Genomic DNA, 21,924 nt, shown 5'->3' on the forward strand with positions numbered 1-21,924 from the left:
TGGAGACGGAACCACCTGCGAAAGTGGAGTTTGCCACTGAAATGGTCTTAAATCTCATTATCCTCGCAACGCTGCCATGAAACATTCAGAAAACGAAGTCGATGCTCGCTGACACTCTCTGTGTGAATTAGTGTCAAGTGTATTATTCCGTTAATGAGCGCTTGACGATGGTTGGCGCCAATGTTTAAAAAGGAAAGTTTTTCACCGCATCGGCAATATATATATAAGTAGCGTACCTGTAACAATGGCAGGTAAGGTTCCAGTTATGTAGTTCAGTTGTAGGACAAACCAGTCCATGAAATGCTTTCAGTGCCTGTACTAATATATATATATATATATATATATATATATATATATATATATATATATATATATATATATATATATATATATATATATATATATATATATATATATCGTAGGTACATAGCCAGCCGTCTTGATCATGCCTGTCGAGGAGGAGGAGAGAGCTTCGATGGTCTCACTTTAAGGTGAGAAGGATCGAGGGGGGGGGGGGGCGGGGATTATTAATTCTGAATAGCGGTCAATGCTCCTTTAATTGTGGCTGACGTTAACTGACTTTGACATCCGGATCAACGCTAATATTTACCAGAGTGATTAAATCTCTCTCTCTCTCTGTCTCTCTTTCTCTCTGTATATTCTTACGGGCTATTCATGCCCGTGCCACCTCTTGGGCTGCATAATCTTCTTCAGTCAATCGATCTTGTATATTCATTACCTGAAGATGTTCCAGTGTGGAACGAAACGTTGTAGAAAATATATCATTCATTAATCAGTTTCTTTACCATGAATTTCTGTAACTTGATTGCTCTTCTTAATCCAGAGAGTAAGAGAACAGAAACATAAAATCAGGCATAACGATTTTTGTTATTTTCAATTTATCTTTCCAAATTCATTTATTCACATCAGGTGTACCCAATGGGGAAATTAAATTCATTTATATCTAATGTATATTGGCATCACCAAGTTAATTATACTAAGCTAGACACAATAAAATCACAACAACATACCGTAGTGAATATGCAACGCGAGAAGTTAATGGAAGCCCCATGAAATGATTACAACAAATTAAATATATTCCTCTTCCAAGAATATAAACCCAGGCAAGGTTAACCTAGATTAACAACCAACTCCGCCTACAACCGCATGGTCCGGGTTGGATTCGTACGCAGCACGAGGCGTTTGGCTGTGTATCTTTACACATACACAGTGTAAATCGACTTGAGAATGGTCCAAGGACGGACCGAAACGTCGTCGTCCCTTCACATTCTAGTGTGTGGTCTGTTCAACATACACAGTACCTCTGGTGTAGTAAACAGGTACTTCAGAGCAGTCGGAGTTGCATCGTGGGGAACGTAGGTCGATCGTTGGACAAGGTGGACCTCTGTAAACCTATAAGAAGCCTTCCTATAGCTATAACCTAACAATGGAGAACGAGGAACTATAGTAATGTGTCGTCTATATAAGCAGACACGGTATTGGAGACTCTGTTATACACTACTCTGAAGTCTTGCCTTAAGCTTTTTTTTCAATTTGTGAATCGTGTTGTTAAGAGTTATAAGTGTTGTTATTATTGTGATGATGGTCTTTGTTCTTGATTCCAATTTAATGGAATTGGAATCATTGATTCCAAGTGTAAGTAATCATTGATTACTTGGAATCATTGATTCCAAGTCGATGAAATAGGGAAGTCAGATCTCTTACATTATTTTTGAAGCGTTCTTTCGTTTATTTCATTCATTTTCTGTCTTGCTTTACTTCCCCGTGACAAATTAGTTTGTGCAGTCTCTCTTTAACACCGATTGATGAAGATTAAGCCACCCAAGAGGTGGCACGGGCATGAATAGCCCGTAATCTTTAACACCCTTTCCCCCTCTCTTTTAACACTCTTTTCCTCCCTCTCTTTTAACACCCTTTCCACATCTCCTTACCCCTACCCTTTCCCTTTACACACCGTCGCCTCTTGCAAACCTTACTTTTTGACTCTAGGCGCGTCTTTCATATCTTCCTAGAGTAATTTTTGTTTACCCCTCTTCAATAATGCTTGTTTTTCGTTTAAAATTTTCCTTCTCACTTTCCCTGAAATCTACTCGCCTTTCTTATTTATGGTAGAGCTTTTTTCTTTTCTTTCATCTCCTCATCCTCCACTTTCCCTTGTTTCCCATTTTGTTCTCTGCCTCCTTCTGCCTCCTTCTGTCTCAGAAGCTTCGTCGGTCATACTGACAAACTTGCGTCTACTTCCCGGCATAACCTCGCCCAGGGACCTTATAGGCGGCCTTCTTGTCACCTCTTGTGTTGATATATGGTTCCTCTTGCCTGTCATATGAGTGTCCTCCCTCCCCTCTCTCTCTCTCTCTGACCTGGCACGTCTTCTCTGCTTCTTGCTCCCTTTTTCCCCAACACACTTCGCTATCCTCGTCCACTTTCTAGCCACCCACACCCACACCCACACACCCACACACACACACTGACACCCACCCACACACACACACACACACACACCCACACACCCACACACACACACACCCACACACACACACACACACACACCACACACACACACACACACACAACCTCGCGCGCGCGCACACACAGGGAGGGCGGCGACCACGTTCGTGATTTAATGATTTGCAATGAATAACTCCACTTTACGAGGCCAATCGCTCGACGTCTGATGGTCACTATTGCATGGGACTCAGAATGTCCGTGTTTCTTCATTCTCTGAGACGCTTTGCCATCCAGTTCGTTTTCTCGAGTTGCCTCTCCGTAAAAATTGCAACTGTTTTTTGCCTAACATAACACGTACGACCCCAAGCAACGCCCCTCCCCCCCTCCTCCTCTCTAACCTGCATATAAGACCTATGCTCATGAAACGTTAACATTACCTTGCTTTATTTATTCCTAATACGTCGATTTGTTGATGGATTAGTCGATTCGGTTAAAAATACGAAGTATTAGATAAGACAATCCAAACTCTGAATTGCAGTTAAATTGTTTTGAAAGGGCAAATAATTACAACTTTTTGTTTTCTTGAGAACACTCCAGTAGTAAGTTGCAAATGTTGATCTGTTGCCTCTTTCACCGTCTCGGCGCCTCATAACTCCCGTTGAAGCACTGAATTTGTCTTAGACGTCAAGACAAATCCAGCGCTTGGACAGGAGTTTTTAGACGGTGTCAACTCACTTGGAAACGCTGGATTCGATATATGATTATAATTGTATTTATTTTTTATGTATTAATGAAATATGTCGGCCAACTGTACCCTGTTGTACCATGGAATGTGGCTACACTGTACCCTGTTGTACCATGGAATGTGGCTACACTGTTCCCTGTTGTACCATAGAATGTGGCTACACTGTTCCCTGTTGTACCATGGAATGTGGCTACACTGTACCCTGTTGTACCATGGAATGTGGCTACACTGTTCCCTGTTGTACCATGGAGTGTGGCTACACTGTACCCTGTTGTACCATGGAATGTGGCTACACTGTTCCCTGTTGTACCATGGAGTGTGGCTACACTGTACCCTGTTGTACCATGGAGTGTGGCTACACTGTACCCTGTTGTACCATGGAGTGTGGCTACACTGTACCCTGTTGTACCATGGAGTGTGGCTACACTGTACCCTGTTGTACTCGCTACCACAAACTGTTGATTATGAAGTAGTTCCTAAACAACCATATTCGCTAATTACCAGCTGACCTTCACTGACCTGTGTTTCCGGGCTCTAAGACGATGTCCTTATTGTCCTCCCGTCGCCAAATGATGCTTGGAGGAGGGTGACCTTTGGCCCGACAGGTCAAGGCCACATCTTGTCCCTCGCGGACTGTCAAGTCACCTGATGATTCCCTGTCAATTATATCCGGGGGCACTGTGGGGGGACATCAGAGAGTGTGAGGGGTTAGTGGGGGATGAGATTGATGGGGTATGGGGGGGGGGGTGAAGATGGATACGTAGGTTTGATATCATGATATCATAGTCATTCAGGTCCCCAATCCTCCACCATCTCCCTCGTCTACAAACAACTACCCACCTACAACGTCGACGTAGCCCTGGCGGGATCTCATGGGGTCGGTGTTGACCTGACACATGTACCAGCCACGGTCGATCTCCCTCACGTTCTTGATCTGGAGGTGCCAGGTCCGGTGGTCGTTGTGCAGCAGGGCGATCCTCGGGTTGCGGGTGATCACCTGCTTGTGGATCGTCAGGATGGTCTGTGTGTCGACCTGTACCCACGCCACCTGCACCAAGTCCAGCACGAAAGCTTAGTTAGGGGATACAGAAGCCAGGAAGTCAGGCACGAAGGCTTAGTTAGGGGATACAGAAGCCAGGAAGTCAAGCACGAAGGCTTAGTTAGGGGATACAGAAGCCAGGAAGTCAGGCACGAAGGCTTAGTTAGGGGATACAGAAGCCAGGAAGTCAGGCAGGAAAGATAAGATGAAGATTAAGCTATCCAAAAGGTGGCACGGGCATGAATAGCCCGTAAGTGGTGGTGGCCCTTTTGAGCCATTACTAGTATCAAGAGCTGATACTTGAGATCTGTGGAGGTGCAACTGCACCCTGCGTGACGGGAGATGTCTCCCGTGTGGTGAGGTAAGCTTAGTTTTGATATATATATACCTGCCAGAAAAGCTGCGCGTACTAGTGGCTTTACAAGAATGTAATTACTATACTATGTATCCTCATAATCCCAATGTACCTTCCTGTAAATAAATAAATAAATAAATAAATAAATACAAGTCAGAGTCATTGAACGACAAATGGAGGGTAAGTAGCGGAAGCTGTCGTTAAAAGGGTAGAAAGAAAACGGGTAAACAAAGGCTGCTAAATGTAAACAAAATACCTGTATTCATATACATTAATTTTCAAGTGTATTGACCGTGTGTGTATTATATACACGAGCGGTGTTAATACACCAGCGTCAACAATGTGAATGCCTTAACAATAGGTTAATCGAGATAAATGATTCAAAATAAGAGGAAGGAACAGCCCCCCCCCCCACACACACATCAGGAGGCAAGCATCCAAGCAAACATTCCTTCTGACATTTGCAACACAAACACATCACAACACAGACAAAGAAAGAGGAGAATCTTGCAAATGCTCCATTATTACAACGACCAACACACACACACACACACACACACACACACACACATACACACACACACACACACACACACACACACACACACACACACACACACACACACACACACACACACACACACACACACACAGGAATCTGTACACCAGTTGATTGACGGTTGAGAGGCGGGACCAAAGAGCCAGAGCTCAACCCCCGCAAGCACAATTAGGTGAGTACAATTAGGTGAGTACACACACACATATACACATAGGGAGGGGCTGGTGACTGAGTGGACAGCACGTTGCACACGTGGTCCTGTGGTCCGGGGTTCGATTCACGGCGCCGGCGAGAAACAATGGACAGAGTTTCTTTCATCCTAATGCTCCTGTTACCTAGCAGTAAATAGGTACCTTAGTAACAGTTGATTGACAATTGAGAAGCTGGCCGAAAGAGCCAGAGCTCAACCCCCGCAAGCACAACTGTAGGTGAGTACACATACAAAATCCCACCTCACCCTGAACCAAAAAAAAAGTGATAATAAATTACTGGTGTAAGGTAGAGGAGAAGAGTTAAGATGACAGTGATGAAACTCTCGCATCCGGCCGCCCCCGGGCCTGCTTTACCGGGTTCCAGCCAGACGCAGCAATTTGGCAAGCGAGACAGAGGCCGCATACTTAGATAACAGGCCCGAGAACCGACGGAGGCTTGGCCCTCTTCCAGGCTTCTTCAAGACCTAAGAGCCAAGGCTTCGAGCTGTGTTTGCTGAGGCGCAGGAGGGGGGTAGAGGTCCAGGGGTATATAGATGGGGTTAGGGATCCTGGAAATGGGAGAGTGAGTAGGGAAAGGGGGAACCTTAACCCCCCCCCAGGTTTAAGGGAGAAGAAGGGGGTGTTAGGGAACAGAGGAGAATCCCTGATATTAAAAAAAGATGCGAGAGAGAATGCGTAAAAAAGCTTAGTGTGTGTAGAGTAGATATGTTTGCCTCAGTACGGAAGGCTTCCCAGACGGTGTCTCCAGGTTCGGTTGGGATGCAGCGGTTGCGATGCTGGTGACTTATAAGTGACAATAACATGCAACATGGTCTAATTTATATGCTAAAGAGGACGGTTTGTCCTCCCCTTATGAATGCAGGGTTAGTTTGATGACCACTTTCTTCTCCTTCCCATACACTCTAAACGTTTCCTGCCTTTCGGCGCTGATTTTTTTTTTTTTTTACATTTATTTGCTCCTCTCTCTCGTCTATCTCTCTCTCTCTCTCCTCTCTCGTTTTTCTCTCTCGTCTGTCTGTCTGTCTGTCTGTCTCTGTCTCTGTCTCTGTCTCTGTCTCTCTCTCTCTCTGTCTCTCTCTCTCTCTCTCTCTCTCTCTCTCTCTCTCTCTCTCTCTCTCTCTCTCTCTCTCTCTCTCTCTCTCTCTCTCTCTCTCTCTCTCTCTCTCTCTCTCTCTCTCTCTCTCTCTCTCTCTCTGTCTCTCTCTCTCTCTCTCTGTCTGTCTGTCTGTCTGTCTGTCTGTCTGTCTGTCTGTCTGTCTGTCTCTCTCTCTCTCTCTCTCTCTCTCTCTCTCTCTCTCTCTCTCTCTCTCTCTCTCTCTCTCTCTCTCTCTCTCTCTCCTCTCTCTCTCTCTCTCTCTCTCTCTCTCTCTCTCTCTCTCTCTCTCTCTCTCTCTCTCTCTCTCTCTCTCTCTCTCTCTTTCTCTCCTACTCTCTCTCTCTCTCTCTCTCTCTCTCTCTCTCTCTCTCTCTCTCTCTCTCTCTTTCTCTCCTACTCTCTCTCTCTCTCTCTCTCTCTCTCTCTCTCTCTCTCTCTCTCTCTCTCTCTCTCTCTCTCGCTCTCTTGACCTTTCGCGTGAGGACCAGAAACATATGAAAGGGTGCCCACGCTGGCCAGACATTACTTACAGCTTCTCGCATACTCTTCCTCCGGGCAAGATATGGCTGTGTGTTTATCACAGGTTTGCCTGAGCAAATGGCAGCAGCTACAGAGCATCTCGTCAGCCCAACACAGCCAGGATTCCTGCCTTTTATTACAGCAAACCTTCGGGTTCTACTCCGCAGCCACTGATGCTGTGTTCTGACACCTTGAGAAAGTACAGTTCCTCTCTACTAGATATGTAAACTGGGAAAGTTATCTCCACAGGAGTCTTGCACAGAACTTGTTTTAATAATGTTGACCAGACCACACACTAGAAGTTGAAGGGACGACGACGTTTCGGTCCGTCCTGGACCATTCTCAAGTCGATTGTTTTAATAATGGTTGAAATTACACACAATCACACTAACGTGACGCATCAAATGAACAAATCCACAAGGGCCGTGACGAGGATTCGAACCTGCGGCCGGAAGCATCCCAGACACTGCCTTAATCGACTGAGCTACGACAGGGTTAAAAAGAGTTGAAACCGAAGTTCTACTGAACTTACTGGATCCCGTAGCCTCTCCGAGGCACAAACCAGGATTTTACACGACGCAGGTTCGAATCCTCGTCACGGCCCTTGTGGATTTGTTCATTTGGTTGAAATTGTATATAACTGAGGTCGCTGGTAATAGTAGGGGAGGTTGGGTTAGGTAGGGTTTTGTTAGGTTTAGTTTGATTGGGGTTAGGTTAGATAGGTTTAATTGGAAAAAACTTCATTAGTAAATCGTATTATGTAGATCGTCTTCCCAAAATTATAGTAGTGATTATATGTAGTGATCCAATATATAGTGATGGACCACTAATACGTTGACTTTTTGTATGAAAGAATTTGACCAAATGAGAATATATTTTTAAGTGCAACGTGAATATAGATCCTAATCAAACCTCCCGGTGTGTATTCTAGGCCTAATATATGCTGTTGACCAGACCACACACTAGAAGGTGAAGGGACGACGACGTTTCGGTCCGTCTTGGACCATTCTCAAGTCGATTGTCGTTCTCACAATCGACTTGAGAATGGTCCAGGACGGACCGAAACGTCGTCGTCCCTTCACCTTCTAGTGTGTGGTCTGGTCAACATACTTTAGCCACGTTATTGTGACTCATCGCCTAATATACGCTATCTCAGGTGCATATAGGTGCTATATTAGGCCTAGAGAAATCTTTTGATTTTTAGCTTCATTTCTTCCGGACCCCATAAAATTGAAGATACAAAAAGTGAACTTTTTGAAGCTCCATCAGTACATAAATTGGATCTTTCGACCAAATAGTTAGTTGATTGGGTTAGGTTAGGTTAGGTTAGGATAAGTTCTATTATTTTCAGAGGATGGGTGGATAGTACGAAATGACCGCTATAGTCTCCAAGACTTCGAACCTCCATTATAACTATGCTGGAGCTGCTCTGTGGCTATTGTGAAGGCAAAGTGGATATCTAAAGTGATATCCAGCTGCCTATTCCTTGCCTATCGACTGAACGTATTTATCATCTCCGCTAAAAGACCAAGTCATCAGATCACGTAGCTTTTATCTGATAATTAAATTAGCGCTTTTTGACATCCTCGCCCAACACCTTCCGTCAGTTTCGAGTCGGAACGAGACAGCCGAGACGACGCCACTTAAACGATAGCGAAAAAGACGCTGACCTGGACACTTTCTTCCAAGGAGAAAATCCATTTACACACTCAGAAGAGATGGTCATTGAGACTCACTTTATTAGCACACTTTATTAGATCCGAAACACATCGCAATACAAGTAGCATACATCAGGGGCTGGACCTGACGGAGAGAGCAAGGAACGAGTCACCGGCGCCAACGTGCAGGAGCCATGATAGCAAGATAACGGTTTCTTTGCTAAGTTGACCATGATGAGGATATCACGGCTTAGAGTACCAGTCCTTACTCTTTCCTTTAAGTATATGAAAAGACATCAAAGACTCAAACACTCACGAAATTAAACACTCACGAACTTTATCGAAATTGAGTTGACCAGACCACACACTAGAAGGTGAAGGGACGACGACGTCTCTGGTCAACTTTAGCCACGTTATTGTGACTCATCGCCTTCATCGAAATGAAAAATTCAGCTAAAAACCGAGAAAAAATGGACCCTTGACGATGATAATGTAGAGTAGACTAGTCTACAAAGTCTACTAGAGGCCTCACGTGTAGACTAGTCTACACGTGAGGCCACCTCTCACGTGGACGACTGCCACACCATGCAGGAGATGTGGCCAAGACTGTAATGAGTGGAGAAGTGTGGCAGGTACAGGCACATAAAATCTGTAAACATGAATTGAAGGTAAAATTAAGAACATATATAGGCACCTGGAGTGTATAGTTGGAGCAAATTTGGAAGGTTGGATGGTGAATATAAGGTTGTGAGGAGGATGTATAGATGAAGCAATTTAGATTATGCAGTTCAGTTTTGGTCGCCGTATTATAGAATGGATATAAATTCACTTGAACGTGTCCAACGTAGGATGACTAAGTTAATTCCCCAAATTAGAAATCTTTCATATGAAGAAAGATTAACAAAGCTTAAGTTGCATTCACTGGAAAGGCGAAGAGTTAGGGGTGACATGATAGAGGTTTACAAGTGGGTGAATGGACATAACAAAGGGGATATTAATAGGGTATTAAAAGTATCAACACAAGACAGAAAACGAAACAATGGGTGTAAATTGAATAAGTTTAAATTTAGGAAAGACTTGGGTAAATACTGGTTCAGTAACAGAGTTGTTGATTTGTGGAACCAATTGCCGCGTAACATTGTGGAGGTGGGATCCCTCGATTGTTTCAAGCGCGGGTTGGACAAGTATATGAGTGGGATTGGGTGGTTATAAATAGGAGCTGCCTCGTATGGGCCAACAGGCCTTCTGCAGTTGCCTTTGTTCTTATGTTCTTAAGCAAGAATATGTGGTTGGAACAAGAATGTAAAGATGAAGCAAGAATGTAAAGTAAATCTATGAAAAATATCACAAAAAAAAGTGTAGCGTGATTATTTTTTTTGTCGCAGTCAAATGCTCAAACCAAAACAAAATATTAAAAACGTAAACACATATAATTAACAACCGTACGCTCTGCGTAACGACGCAACTTATAAGTTGCGTCGTTACGTTACGTTACGTTAAGTTCTGTGTGACTTATAACTTATAAGTCACACAGCTTTCTCGTCCCCTCCTTTCCCGACTCTCCATCTCATAACCCCCCCCCCCCAACCATAAACCCTCACCCCACACCCCTTGGGACCCCCCAACCCCCTCTCCAGACCCCCACAACCCCTCTCCAGACCCCCACAACCCCTCTCCAGACCCCCACAACACCTCTCCATACCCCCCACAACCCCTCTCCAGACCCCCACAACCCCTCTCCAGACCCCCACAAGCCCTCTCCAGACCCCCACAACCCCTCTCCAGACCCCCACAAACCCTCTCCAGACCCCCACAATCCCTCTCCAGACCCCCACAACCCCTCTCCAGACCCCCCACAACCCCTCTCCAGACCCCCACAACCCTTCTCCAGACCCCCACAACCCCTCTCCAGACCCCCACAACCCCTCTCCAGACCCCCACAACCCCTCTCCAGACCCCCACAACCCCTCTCCAGACCCCCTCAACCCCTCTCCAGACTCCCACAACCTCTCTCCAGACCCCCACAACCCCTCTCCAGACCCCCACAACCCCTCTCCAGATTCCCACAACCCCTCTCCAGACCCCCACAACCCCTCTCCAGACCCCCACAACCCCTCTCCAGACCCCCACAACCCCCTCTCCAGACCCCCACAACCCCTCTCCAGACCCCCACAACCCCTCTCCAGACCCCCACAACCCCTCTCCACCAAGCGCTGGTCCTGGCTATCAACACTACGACCCGGGTTTTCGCAACAAAAAATGACTGCCCGTGGAAATTTTTTTTCCATCGGGAAGCTGGAAAGTGGTTGAGAAAGACCATTTGCTTGCGCCCGGGGCTCCGAAGTGCGACGATGGTCACGACGTGGGAAATACCTGATTATCCGTCTCTGGACCGACTATGGAGTCCTTATCGGGTCTCAGATGGGTGAAGGGAGAGCTGCAGGGGACGCTGGTTTGGCTGAAGAGTTATAGTGTGTAGGTGTGGGATGGAGGGTGAGAGGGAAGGTGCGTGGGTGGGAAGGGGGTGAGAGAGAAGGATGGAATGGGAGAGAAGGATTAAGGTGAGGAGGAAAGGGCGTGGCACTCAGCTGATTTTGGTCGAGAATCGAGGGAAGAATATAACAAACAGGTGACTTCTGTTAGCTGTTAAACCCAAGCCAACGGGTTTACGGGCTCACCATAGCCCGTGCTACATGGACACTTCGCCCTGAGTAGCGAAATCTTTAACAACAACAACTTCTGTTAGCTTTTGGCCTATGTTTCAGACTGGAGTATAAGTTATAGCATAATCTGTCACTCAAACAGCTGTTTGAGTGACATATTTGCCTGAATTAAGAGCCAGTAGGCCTTCTGCAGCTCTATGTACTTATAAGATACAGTACACATACTCTATGTATGTGCTTCTTCTGTCAGGATGCATCGTGTTCGTAGCTTGGGCGTGGCCTCTGTGAGAGACAAACTTGTGACCTTTTCTCTTTGACGCAGAGTAACGTGGACAGCTGTATAACCTTGCATGGGATATATATGGTCCTGCATTACTCATGGGGGGGGGGATTTAGGCGTAGTCCTTAAACCTGGAAGCAAAGGTCTTATTTCTCTCAAGGAAAGAGGCGTGGTCTTTAAATTAAATCTTTAAGGGAAGTGTGGATCTTTATCTAGGAGTTAGATATGTAAGTGGTTGTTAGCGTAGACTCTGAAATGGTCTTAGTGTCCATCAAAAAGTCATAAAGTAGACATGATTTTTACAAGGATTCCTCTTATCCTTACCTTAATGTCGTGAGGAAAGCGAAGCCCTAGCTAAGCTTAGCATCCCTGAAGGAAGCGTAGCTCTTACCTTAACTTTGTAACATCCTGAAGTAACCAAAACTCTCACCTTAAAGCCCAGAGATAAGCCTTAGCCCCTTACCATAAAGCTTTGAAGTAAGTCCTTCCCTTAAAGCCCTGAGGTAAGCGGAGTCCCTTACCTTAAAGCCCTTGAGCTGCTCGACGGTGCAGGGCAGAAGGGCATCTCTTCCCACAGTCACGGTGATGTTGGGGACGTTCTCGATGAACTTGGGCAGGGCGCCAACGTCCTCACTGCTCCCTGTAGGTGAAAGGTGAGTACGAGGTGAGTACGAGGTGAGTACGTGCGAGAACATGGGTGAGTATGCGTGGGAGAGCATGGGGTCTGTGGGTAAGAAAACATGGGTTTGTGGGTTCAAGTTCAAGTACGTTTATTGAGACAATAAAATACATGATGACCAGACATTCTAGTGTGTGGTCTGGTCATCATACTTTAGCCGCGTTATTGTGACTCATCGCCTGCTTATGAATAAAATACATCTCAAAGAGATAGAGTAGCTTAGACTATGTTTACTCTCCCATGTGAGGTTGTGAGTGGGAGAGCATGGATGAGTGTGTGTGGGGGGGGAGAGGTAATATTGGTCATTAGATAAAATAGATAATACTAACCACTTGGTGAGGATAGTAGTGTTGACCACTTGTCGCACGAGGAAACATTGACCGCACAGTGCGAGAACTTTGCAAGAAGTAGAGTACGAGACGAAAATCCAAATCAGAAAACCCCAGAAATAATATAATGAGTTACAACTAAAAAAAATTCAGCTAAGGAACTGGATTGGACTTACAAACTTATGCAAGAAACTGGATACTACGATTGGACGTACAGATTAAGGCAGGGAACTGCGTACTACGACTGGACTTACAGACTAAAGCAGGGAACTGGGTACTACGATTGGACTTACAGACTAAAGCAGGGAACTGGATACTACGACTAGACTTACAGACTAAAGCAGGGAACTGGATACTACGATTTGACTTACAGACTAAAGCAGGGAACTGGATACTACGACTGGACTTACAGACTAAAGCAGGGAACTGGATACTACGACTGGACTTACAGACTAAAGCAGCGAACTGGATACTACGACTGGACTTACAGACTAAGTAGGGAAAGGCAGCACTAAGACTCACGTCTCAAAAGAGAGAAAGTATAAGGACACATGATACACCTCACACCTGCACGTGCGGGTCAACGCTCACTGTAAACATGAAGAGATTGAGCGCTCATGTTATGACACACTACTGTGGTTCATTACTCAAAATGCAAAGAAAACGTGACTCGTCTTATCCAGTTCAGACGGACGATGAATCTCAAGTTATCGGACTCTATATATGTCGACCTGAGGCTGACGGATAAGAGACTGAGGAGTCTGAAGGAAGAGGCTGAGCAAAAATGCTCAGGAGGCTTACATGCCTCACACAAGAGGCTGTGGGAGGAGTCTTGGGTACGAGAGAGAGAGAGAGAGAGAGAGAGAATGACCCGATTATTAGATATTAATTCACGGATTTGTTTCGTGTTGAACTAGCCACTATTCCTCGTGGTCATGAGGGAAGCACATGCGGCCGCAGGAGGCGGCGCCGGTAGAGGCGGTAATAGTAAAAGGAGGAGGCTGTTAAAGGGAAATAATTGAACGGGTGAAGACAATTATAGCGACGGAGGCGAAGGGGGAGGAAGTAATGCAGAAGGGAAGAAGACAAGGAAGGGAAGGCAGCAGTGATTGAGATGGAGAGGTCTCTATGAGAGAGAGAGAGAGAAATAGGGAGACCTCTATGACAGAGAGAGATGGGGAGGCCGATGAAAGAGGGAGATGGGGTAAGCCTCGGCAAAGAGGGAGAAGGGGAAGTCAGAAGAGACAAGAGGAGAGCTAGACGCGGCCCCATACGGTCAGAAGATGAACTTAGGGATGGGTCAATTTCCCGTGTTATTGTGTTAGGCAAATCGTTGTGGCCCAGGACTGTTGCCAGAGAAATTTCCTGTTGAAAGTTAGCTTTCTCTGTCTTTCTGTCTCTCTCTTTGTCTCGCTCCCTCTTTCTCTCTCTCTCTCTCTCTCTCTCTCTCTCTCTCTCTCTCTCTCTCTCTCTCTCTCTCTCTCTCTCTCTCTCTCTCTCTCTTTCTCTTCTCTGTTCTGTCTCTCGCTCTCGCTCACTCTGTCTCTTGAAGTTTTCACCATCGAACGTTTAATCCTCGGAATGTTTCACTATCAAAGCGTTTTGAAGTTTTCTGAAAAATGTCCTGAACTGCAAAAAAAAAAGTTCGTACTGGAACTTTTCATCATTGATACTCCTTGAGTTTCATGTTATGTACAGTTGTTCATATTAAAAACCTTTATAATAAACCCGACTCGAAACAGACGCTACAATGCCAAGTTGTATGGTTGAATATGTCATATGTACAGTTGCCAGAAACAACAAGGCGCCCGCCTCAAAGCCAATCAGATTTGCGTCTGTCTGAAAGAGGAGTGAAAGTCAGAGAAGTGGACTTGTCGTCCTTGTTGTGTGGTCCGAAACTACGTTATATTTTTATTCCAGTTTTTTTTATTAAGGTTTATTGTGGGTACGTACAGGCTTTTCTTCTTCAACAAAGGACAAGTTAGTGAATTGAGAAGAATGTGAGACAGAGAGAGAGAGAGAGAGAGAGAGAGAGAGAGAGAGAGAGAGAGAGAGAGAGAGAGAGAGAGAGAGAGAGAGAGAGAGAGAGAGCCTCACGGCTGACCAAAGAGGAAGCAGAGACGACCCTGATCAAATACCTCTTCCCTCTTCCTACCTCGGAGGAAAAATCACATCAAAAAAGTTTATTTCAGGTTAGCCAAGGAAGTTATTATAAATTGTTTCAGCCTCCTTCGGTAAATAGATAGTTTAGCTGTACAGAAGGACGCTATTAAGCCAACATTATCGGAATATACTGATGGACACCCAGATGATGGGAGGGCAAGGGTGGCATGTTGACACATGTGGCATGTTGACACATGTGTCATCTGTTGACACGTGTCCTCTCTTGACACGTGTTCTACCTATGATTTCCTTATGTGTATTCTATTTTACTATCTATTTCTGTGTCCGGTTAAAACATGTATCCGGTCATGATGTGTTCTTCCATGACATGCGCCGTTCCTTTCCTATGTTGTCATGCCGTCCCATGCTGTCATGTGTCCCGTCTCACCATATTTTCTATCTTATTATCATGCCTCTCATCATGTGTCCAGTTTACAATGGATCATTTTTGTGCTCTATTTTTAAGTCATCAACATAAAAATATTGTATCTAACGTATCTAACATTTTAACACTTGCTGTACATTTTAACAAGTGTCATATAATTTAACACGTGTCGTATAATTTAACATGTGACGTTTGTTAGATTTTAACGCGTGTCGCACATAGTAGTCTCTCGAATACGTTAATAATTCCCAAGTATTAACGTATATAGCATTAAACTTATCTTTAATGCAGCACACTGTCTCGTATATTTTAACACGAGAATGTTAATACACACAGAAATCATGTTTCATGCATGTTAATACTGTCGAGATGTATGGAGAAGACTATTGGGGACATTATGATAATTGCGTCATTTGGGACTAGCTGTAAGAAGTGGAAATGATATAAGGACATGTTCACGGGGCTATACCTACCTGATTGATGATTGATAAAGATTAAGCCACCCAAGAGGTGGCACGGGCATGAATAGCCCGTAAGTGGTAGCCCTTTTGAGCCATTACCAGTATCAAGAGCTGATACTGGAGATCTGTGGAGGTGCGACTGCACCCTGCGTGACGGGAAATGTCTCCAGTGTATATCTACATGTCAGGCCTCCCGTTTGATTGATGGATGAAGCTTAAGTCACCCAAGAGGTGGCACGGGCTTGAGTAGCCCGTAAGGCTTCCCGCTGATGTGCAAATCACTTTGTAATGAAATAAAGTGAGGTAAATAATTCTTATTACCTGGAATCTTTTCGAAGTGATGTGATTTAGGCTCGTCGTACCTGTACATATTCGTATCATGAAGGCTTTCCGCCCTCCTCCCCCACCAAAGGGGATGGGTTTGGAAAGGAAAGCTTCTGCACTTTCAACACTGCTGTCCTTGTATCCCCATATCTGTATTAAACACTTTCACCCATTCTTACATATTCTCTTTTGTTTTGTTTACTACATTTCAGTAAACACTGGCTTACTCTTCCTTATTCTCTTCCTAACCTTAGGTTTATTAGTTAAAACCTTTCTCTTTTTCTCTTCCTTTCTAAGGTTTATTAGTTAAAAACGACCTTATGTCTAAATTAAAACGAACGCTTTGACTTTGGGGGGGGGGGCGGTTCACCCCAGGTGTGGGGGGGGGGTTACCCCAGGTGTGTGGGGGGGGAGGTTCACCCCAGGTGTGGGAGCGTCATTAGTGCCGAAGCCAGCACTCTACCTGGTGATGATTGTACTATAGTACTACTCGGGCGAGATTGGAGCATGTCGCTTTTTATATATCCATCTTTCATTTTCCCTTTCTCTTTCTTTTGTTTGTCTCCCTGTCTCATTATCTCTGTCTTTCTGAAATGTGTACACTGACCGTAAGAGAGAAATAGAGAAAGATATTGTTGACCAGACCACACACTAGAAGGTGAAGGGACGACGACGTTTCGGTCCGTCCTGGACCATTCTCAAGTCGATTGTGTACTCGGAGAAAGATATAGAAGGGTGGGTTGAGAGAGCACCCGCTAAAAGACACAGATAGAGAGAATCAGATAAAACAATGACACGGATAATAGAATAAAACACAGAGCACAAAAATGGGCGTGTGTAAGAGAGAGAGAGAGAGAGAGAGAGAGAGAGAGAGAGAGAGAGAGAGAGAGAGAGAGAGAGAGAGAGAGACAGACAGAGACAGAGACAGAGAGAGGGAGTGTGTAAGTGTGTGTTTGTACTCACCTAGTTGTACTCACCTAGTTGTGCTTGCGGGGGTTGAGCTCTGGATTCTTCGGTCCCGCCTCTCAACTGTCAATCAACTGGTGTACAGAGTCCTGAGCCTACTGGGCTTTATCATATTTTATTTAAAACTGTGTATGGAGTCAGCCTTCACCACATCACTGCCTAATGCATTCCATCTGCTAACTACTCTTGTTAACTACCTGTTAACTACTCTGACAACAACGCGCGCGCTGTGTGTGTGTGTGTGTGTGTGTGTGTGTGTGTGTGTGTGCGTGTGTATGTGTGTGTGTGTGTGTGCGTGTGTATGTGTGTGTGTGTGTGTGTGTGTGTGTGTGTGTGTGTGGAAAGCAGTCTTGATTTACTGCCGGTGTTTATAAATTATTTACCAGCTGCTCTGCACTTTTATGCGACTCGTCCTGTGCTGCTCGTCATTTTTAGCTTCTGTCGTTTTATTTTGGCGCGATGCTCGGGCACAAATTGAATTTAATAATAAGTGTGTAAGCCTGTATGAGCTGTGTACGTCATGTGGCCGCTTATGTATCTACGCACGTGTAAGGAGGTATGTTGGTATGATGTTGTTTTTCTGCTCTGCAGTTTATAGGGAGGGTACTAAGGGGCAGGCGATGAGTCACAATAACGTGGCTAAAGTAAGTTGACCAAATCACACACTAGTAGGTGAAGGGACGACGACGTTTCGGTCCGTCCTGGACCATTCTCAAGTCGATTGATCGTCTTGAGAATGGTCCAGGACGGGCCGAAACGTCGTTCAATCGATTTGAGAATGGCCCAGGACGGACCAAAACGTCGTTCAATCGACTTGAGAATGGTCCAGGACGGACCGAAACGACGTCGTTCAATCGACTTGAGAATGGTCCAGGACGGACCGAAACGTCGTTCAATCGACTTGAGAATGGTCCAGGACGAACCGAAACGTCTTCGTCCCTTCACCTTCTAGTGTGTGGTCTGGTCAACGTACTAAGGGGCAACCATGTACGGGTTAGGTCGAGAATTACTTATTACTTAGATATCAAAATTAGTATATTAGATCTAGATATTAGAACCTCTTAAGAATTAGGAAGCAGGACAGTAGGTCTGCTGGCGCATACTAAGCGGGTTTGGTAAGTATATACCGGCACTCACCCTTGTTCTTATTCCAGGGGGACACAGGTGGAAACTGAGTGCCCAAATGAGCCACAGAGATATTAGTAAGAACTTTTTACAGTGTCAGAATAGTTGACAGATGGAATGCATTAGGAATTGATGTGGTTGAGGCAGACTCCATACACAGTTTCAAATGTAGGTATGATACAGCCCAATATTCTCAGGAACCATTACTCCAGTTGATTGACAGTTGAGAGTCGGGACCAAAGAGCCGAAGCTCAACATCCGCAAGCACAACTAGGTGAGTGGTGAGCGTCTACGGTTCACAATCCAGGCACCTGAGTTTGATGGCCTCCCAGACATGAATAATTCTGCAGAGTTTCTTTTTTCTGATATTCCCTATTTAGTACATAGGTATACCTAGGAAATAGTCAGCTGTTGTGGGCGGCATCTTAGGGATGTGTGTGAAAATGAAATTGATAGTAGCCCAGATGGAGTAAATAGATTTTGTCTAAGAAAGACCGGGTCCAAGAGCTAACAGCTTGATTCTGTAGGCATAAATAGATGAATATACGCTCTCTCTCTCTCCCTCCCTCTCTCACAATCTCGCTTACACCCACTTTCTCTCACACACAAACATAAAAACATCGTTGCCAAGCACCAACACGACGAAGGGAAGTCTTGCCTAACCAACCACGAATTCTATTACAAGTAGACAGCAATAGAACAAGAAAAAAATAAGAGATGGATTGGCTGACTGCAATCTTCTACTATACTGAAAAAAATAGCCTTTGATAGTTTACCTCACAAAAGACTCGTACAAACTGTAAACTCGGACAGGGATACCTGAGGGAGAGCAGACTGACTAACAGAGTCACAGTAAGGGGAAGAGATGTTAGATTGAAGATAACAGACTTTTGGGATGTGCCACAGATTTGGATTCGTCCTATTCTTGATGTCTCTTAACTTGGTGTCTCTGTCTCTCTTATTTTTCCGGGATGACCCAGAGAAATTACAGATCTGGTCTGGGGGATGGTTGCTAGAGTTCAACCCAGACAAATGTATAGAAGGGAGAGTGTTGTGAAGAAGGAGCAGACGTTATTAACTGTGACTTATAAACGGAGGACATTTTAAACAGAAACAAAAAAGAATATCCAAAGCTTTGAGAAGACATAAGATCAACAACTTCAAACAAAACATCGGCTAAATTCGAGTACTATTCTGGACCCTAGTCAACGGAGCCTTATTAACCTTGAACATTACCTTCGTGAGACCAGTTCTGAAGTATGCAGCCCCACATTGGGGGACCATAATGGAAGAAAAGACGGAGAAAATCTAGAGGTTTAGCAAAAGTTTGGTTCCGAAACTGAGGGAGTTAAAAAAAAAGGACTGAAGGCATTTGATCTTACAATTATGCAGGATAGACCGGAGAGTGGATATGATCGCGGCATGCTAAATTCTTAGAGGGGGTTTGAGAACTGGAGTAAAAAGATGGTATATTAAAGAAGGCAACACATCTCTAGTGCCGAGTAGCGATAATGTGAGGTTTACTTATGGAGTAGTTGAGGCTAGTTACATTAACATCAACCACCACCAACACGACAACAATCAACCACAACCACCAACGCGACGACCACCCATCCTTCTCCCGCCACTACCCTAACGTCCGGTGCTGCAACATGTTATGTCGTCGAGGATAACGAACCCAGTTTGCAACATCGACTCGAACGACCCCGGCTCCGGTCATTTAGCACTCGACCTCCTCCCGTCATGACACCTGACCCCCGTTCTGACACCTGACTGGCGCTAATCCAAGCGCTATAGTGTCGTAATGGCTTGGCGCTTTCCCCGCCTGATAGTCCCCTTTCCCCTTCGTCCTCACTACTCACGCCCCAGGTGTGTCGAGCTTGGAAATTGGCGCCAAATCATTAACTAGGACAAATTTCGTTGCTGCATGGTTAATACCTTTATATGTTTATATATATATATATATATATATATATATATATATATATATATATATATATATATATATATATATATATATTTTAAAACTATATAATTTTGCATGGGTGGATATGTTCATTATTTTGTGTGTTAAGTAATCATTCTCTTTGTTTTCTTAAGTCAAAACGGGACAACCAACCGGCTCTATTAAGGGGTAAAGTTGTTGGTATGAAATCCTTATGGAATCTAAATGTTTATGTCTTTGTGTGTTTAAAATCTAAACTATGAACAATGAATGTTAATGTTTTTTTTCCCCGGCGCTGGTAGACAGATCTGTATGTTTGAGTGACAGATTTTTATTTACACTGGGGGGAATATTTGCCTGTGACAGGTACAGATTTATATATTTGCAAGTGGGTGATTTGAGCTCGCAAATTTGCATCAATTCGTTCAATACTTATGTGTACTTTAGAAACATAATGGGTGGTTAAAATATTCTGTCGCCTTCTTATGGTACAAATGGCATTGATTACATGGTGAGGAAGCAACCCGTTCTCGCTCTTTCGTATAGTCAATATTGACTTATTAAATACGTGCATATGTGACATACTAAACATACTAGTTTACCTTGAAAAGCTTCATAAAAAACACCGACCTTACCTAACCTTCTTAGTATGTTAAGATAAGCATCTTATTGCTTCGTAATTACAATTATTACTTAACCTATTATAGGTATAAGTTAAGTAATATTGACTGTAATAAAGTGCGAGAACGGGTTGGAGGAAGATATCAGAGGCATCACATGATGTGCCGACGATGATTTCAGTCGTTTAAAACCACATTTAAGAGATAACGAAGGCAAAGCTGCTCCACGATATCAGGATTTTGGATACTACGAACTGTTTATATATTCTAAGAGGTTTGTGTAATTACTAACTGACAAACATCATTTTCATTAATCTTTCCTATTGCAATTCGTATAAATCTTTAAAATTAATGCTAATAAAGATTTACGATATACACATATAATGTTAAGTAGTCTTCCCGGATCGTATTTTTTTTAATACTTGCCATATAAGTTTAGAAAGAACTTGCGGAAAAGCTAAAACAGCCTGACCCAGAATCAGAGAATATGCCATAACATCATATATAATACTTGGTACAAGGTTGAGTCTTGGTTCTAAAGCAGTACGACACAATATCGAACACGCTGTAGATAATCGACTGTTGCTCTCTGTACTCACAAAACTATAGCTATGAGATCTATACATAACTCCCACCCATCGTAATCCGGCCTGTAATGATACGGCCTTTTCGCGAACTACCAATTTCCGCGGACTAGTGGAACGACGCTACGTGGACTACCTGTGATCAGTGACAGGATTGTGTGGGTACCAACTAGATGTCATCTAAGACTTTATGTACGGCCTCGCTTCATGCAGGTCGGCGTTCAATCCCCCGATCCATCCAAGTGGTTGGGCACCATTCCTTTCCCTCCGTCCCATGCCTAATCCTTATCCTGACCCCCTTCCAAGTGCTATATAGTCGTAATGGCTTGGCACTTTCCCCTGATAAATCCCTCCCCTTAGTAGAACCTCTGGTTGTGCTACTTACGGACTCATCGTGATTCGTATTTCAGGAGAGACGCAAATGTGATCCCACCGCGCACACATGTTCAAAAATACCAAACACGGTCTTGTGACCGCTTGGGATAGTTCATATTGTTTATATATTCATAAATTCTCCGGTCCTTTGTTTTGCTAATGTGGTTATGCTCGTCCGAGCTGAGGCCGACACCGAAAGATCAATTCTCAAATTTTAACTGTGCGATGAAAAATGATATTTTCTTGAATATAAATTTATACTAATATATCTCAAAATTTTGTGCATAGACCTAGGACAGCTCAGGTGAGAAGTTTTGGCTCTATTTGCAATTATTTCTATTTGCAGTAAGTGGGGTGAAACATTCATATACCT

The 21,924-nt window shown here is 44.2% G+C and overlaps 1 protein-coding gene across 2 annotated transcripts in view; it reads right to left on the bottom strand.

Annotated features, from left to right (window-relative positions):
* LOC123765080 (lachesin) overlaps positions 1-21,924 on the bottom strand; it is a 51,753-nt gene that overhangs the window by 14,273 nt on the left and 15,556 nt on the right. For both annotated transcript variants that reach the window (XM_045753514.2, XM_045753513.2), the window contains exons 3-5: positions 12,117-12,235; positions 4,055-4,262; positions 3,734-3,892 (exon numbers count right to left, since the gene is read on the bottom strand). In XM_045753514.2, the coding sequence (XP_045609470.2) occupies positions 3,734-3,892; positions 4,055-4,262; positions 12,117-12,235 (486 nt within the window). The remainder of the gene's footprint in view (positions 1-3,733; positions 3,893-4,054; positions 4,263-12,116; positions 12,236-21,924) is intronic.

This window comes from Procambarus clarkii, chromosome 29 (genome assembly GCF_040958095.1).
Source record: "Procambarus clarkii isolate CNS0578487 chromosome 29, FALCON_Pclarkii_2.0, whole genome shotgun sequence".
NCBI lineage: Eukaryota > Metazoa > Arthropoda > Malacostraca > Decapoda > Cambaridae > Procambarus > Procambarus clarkii.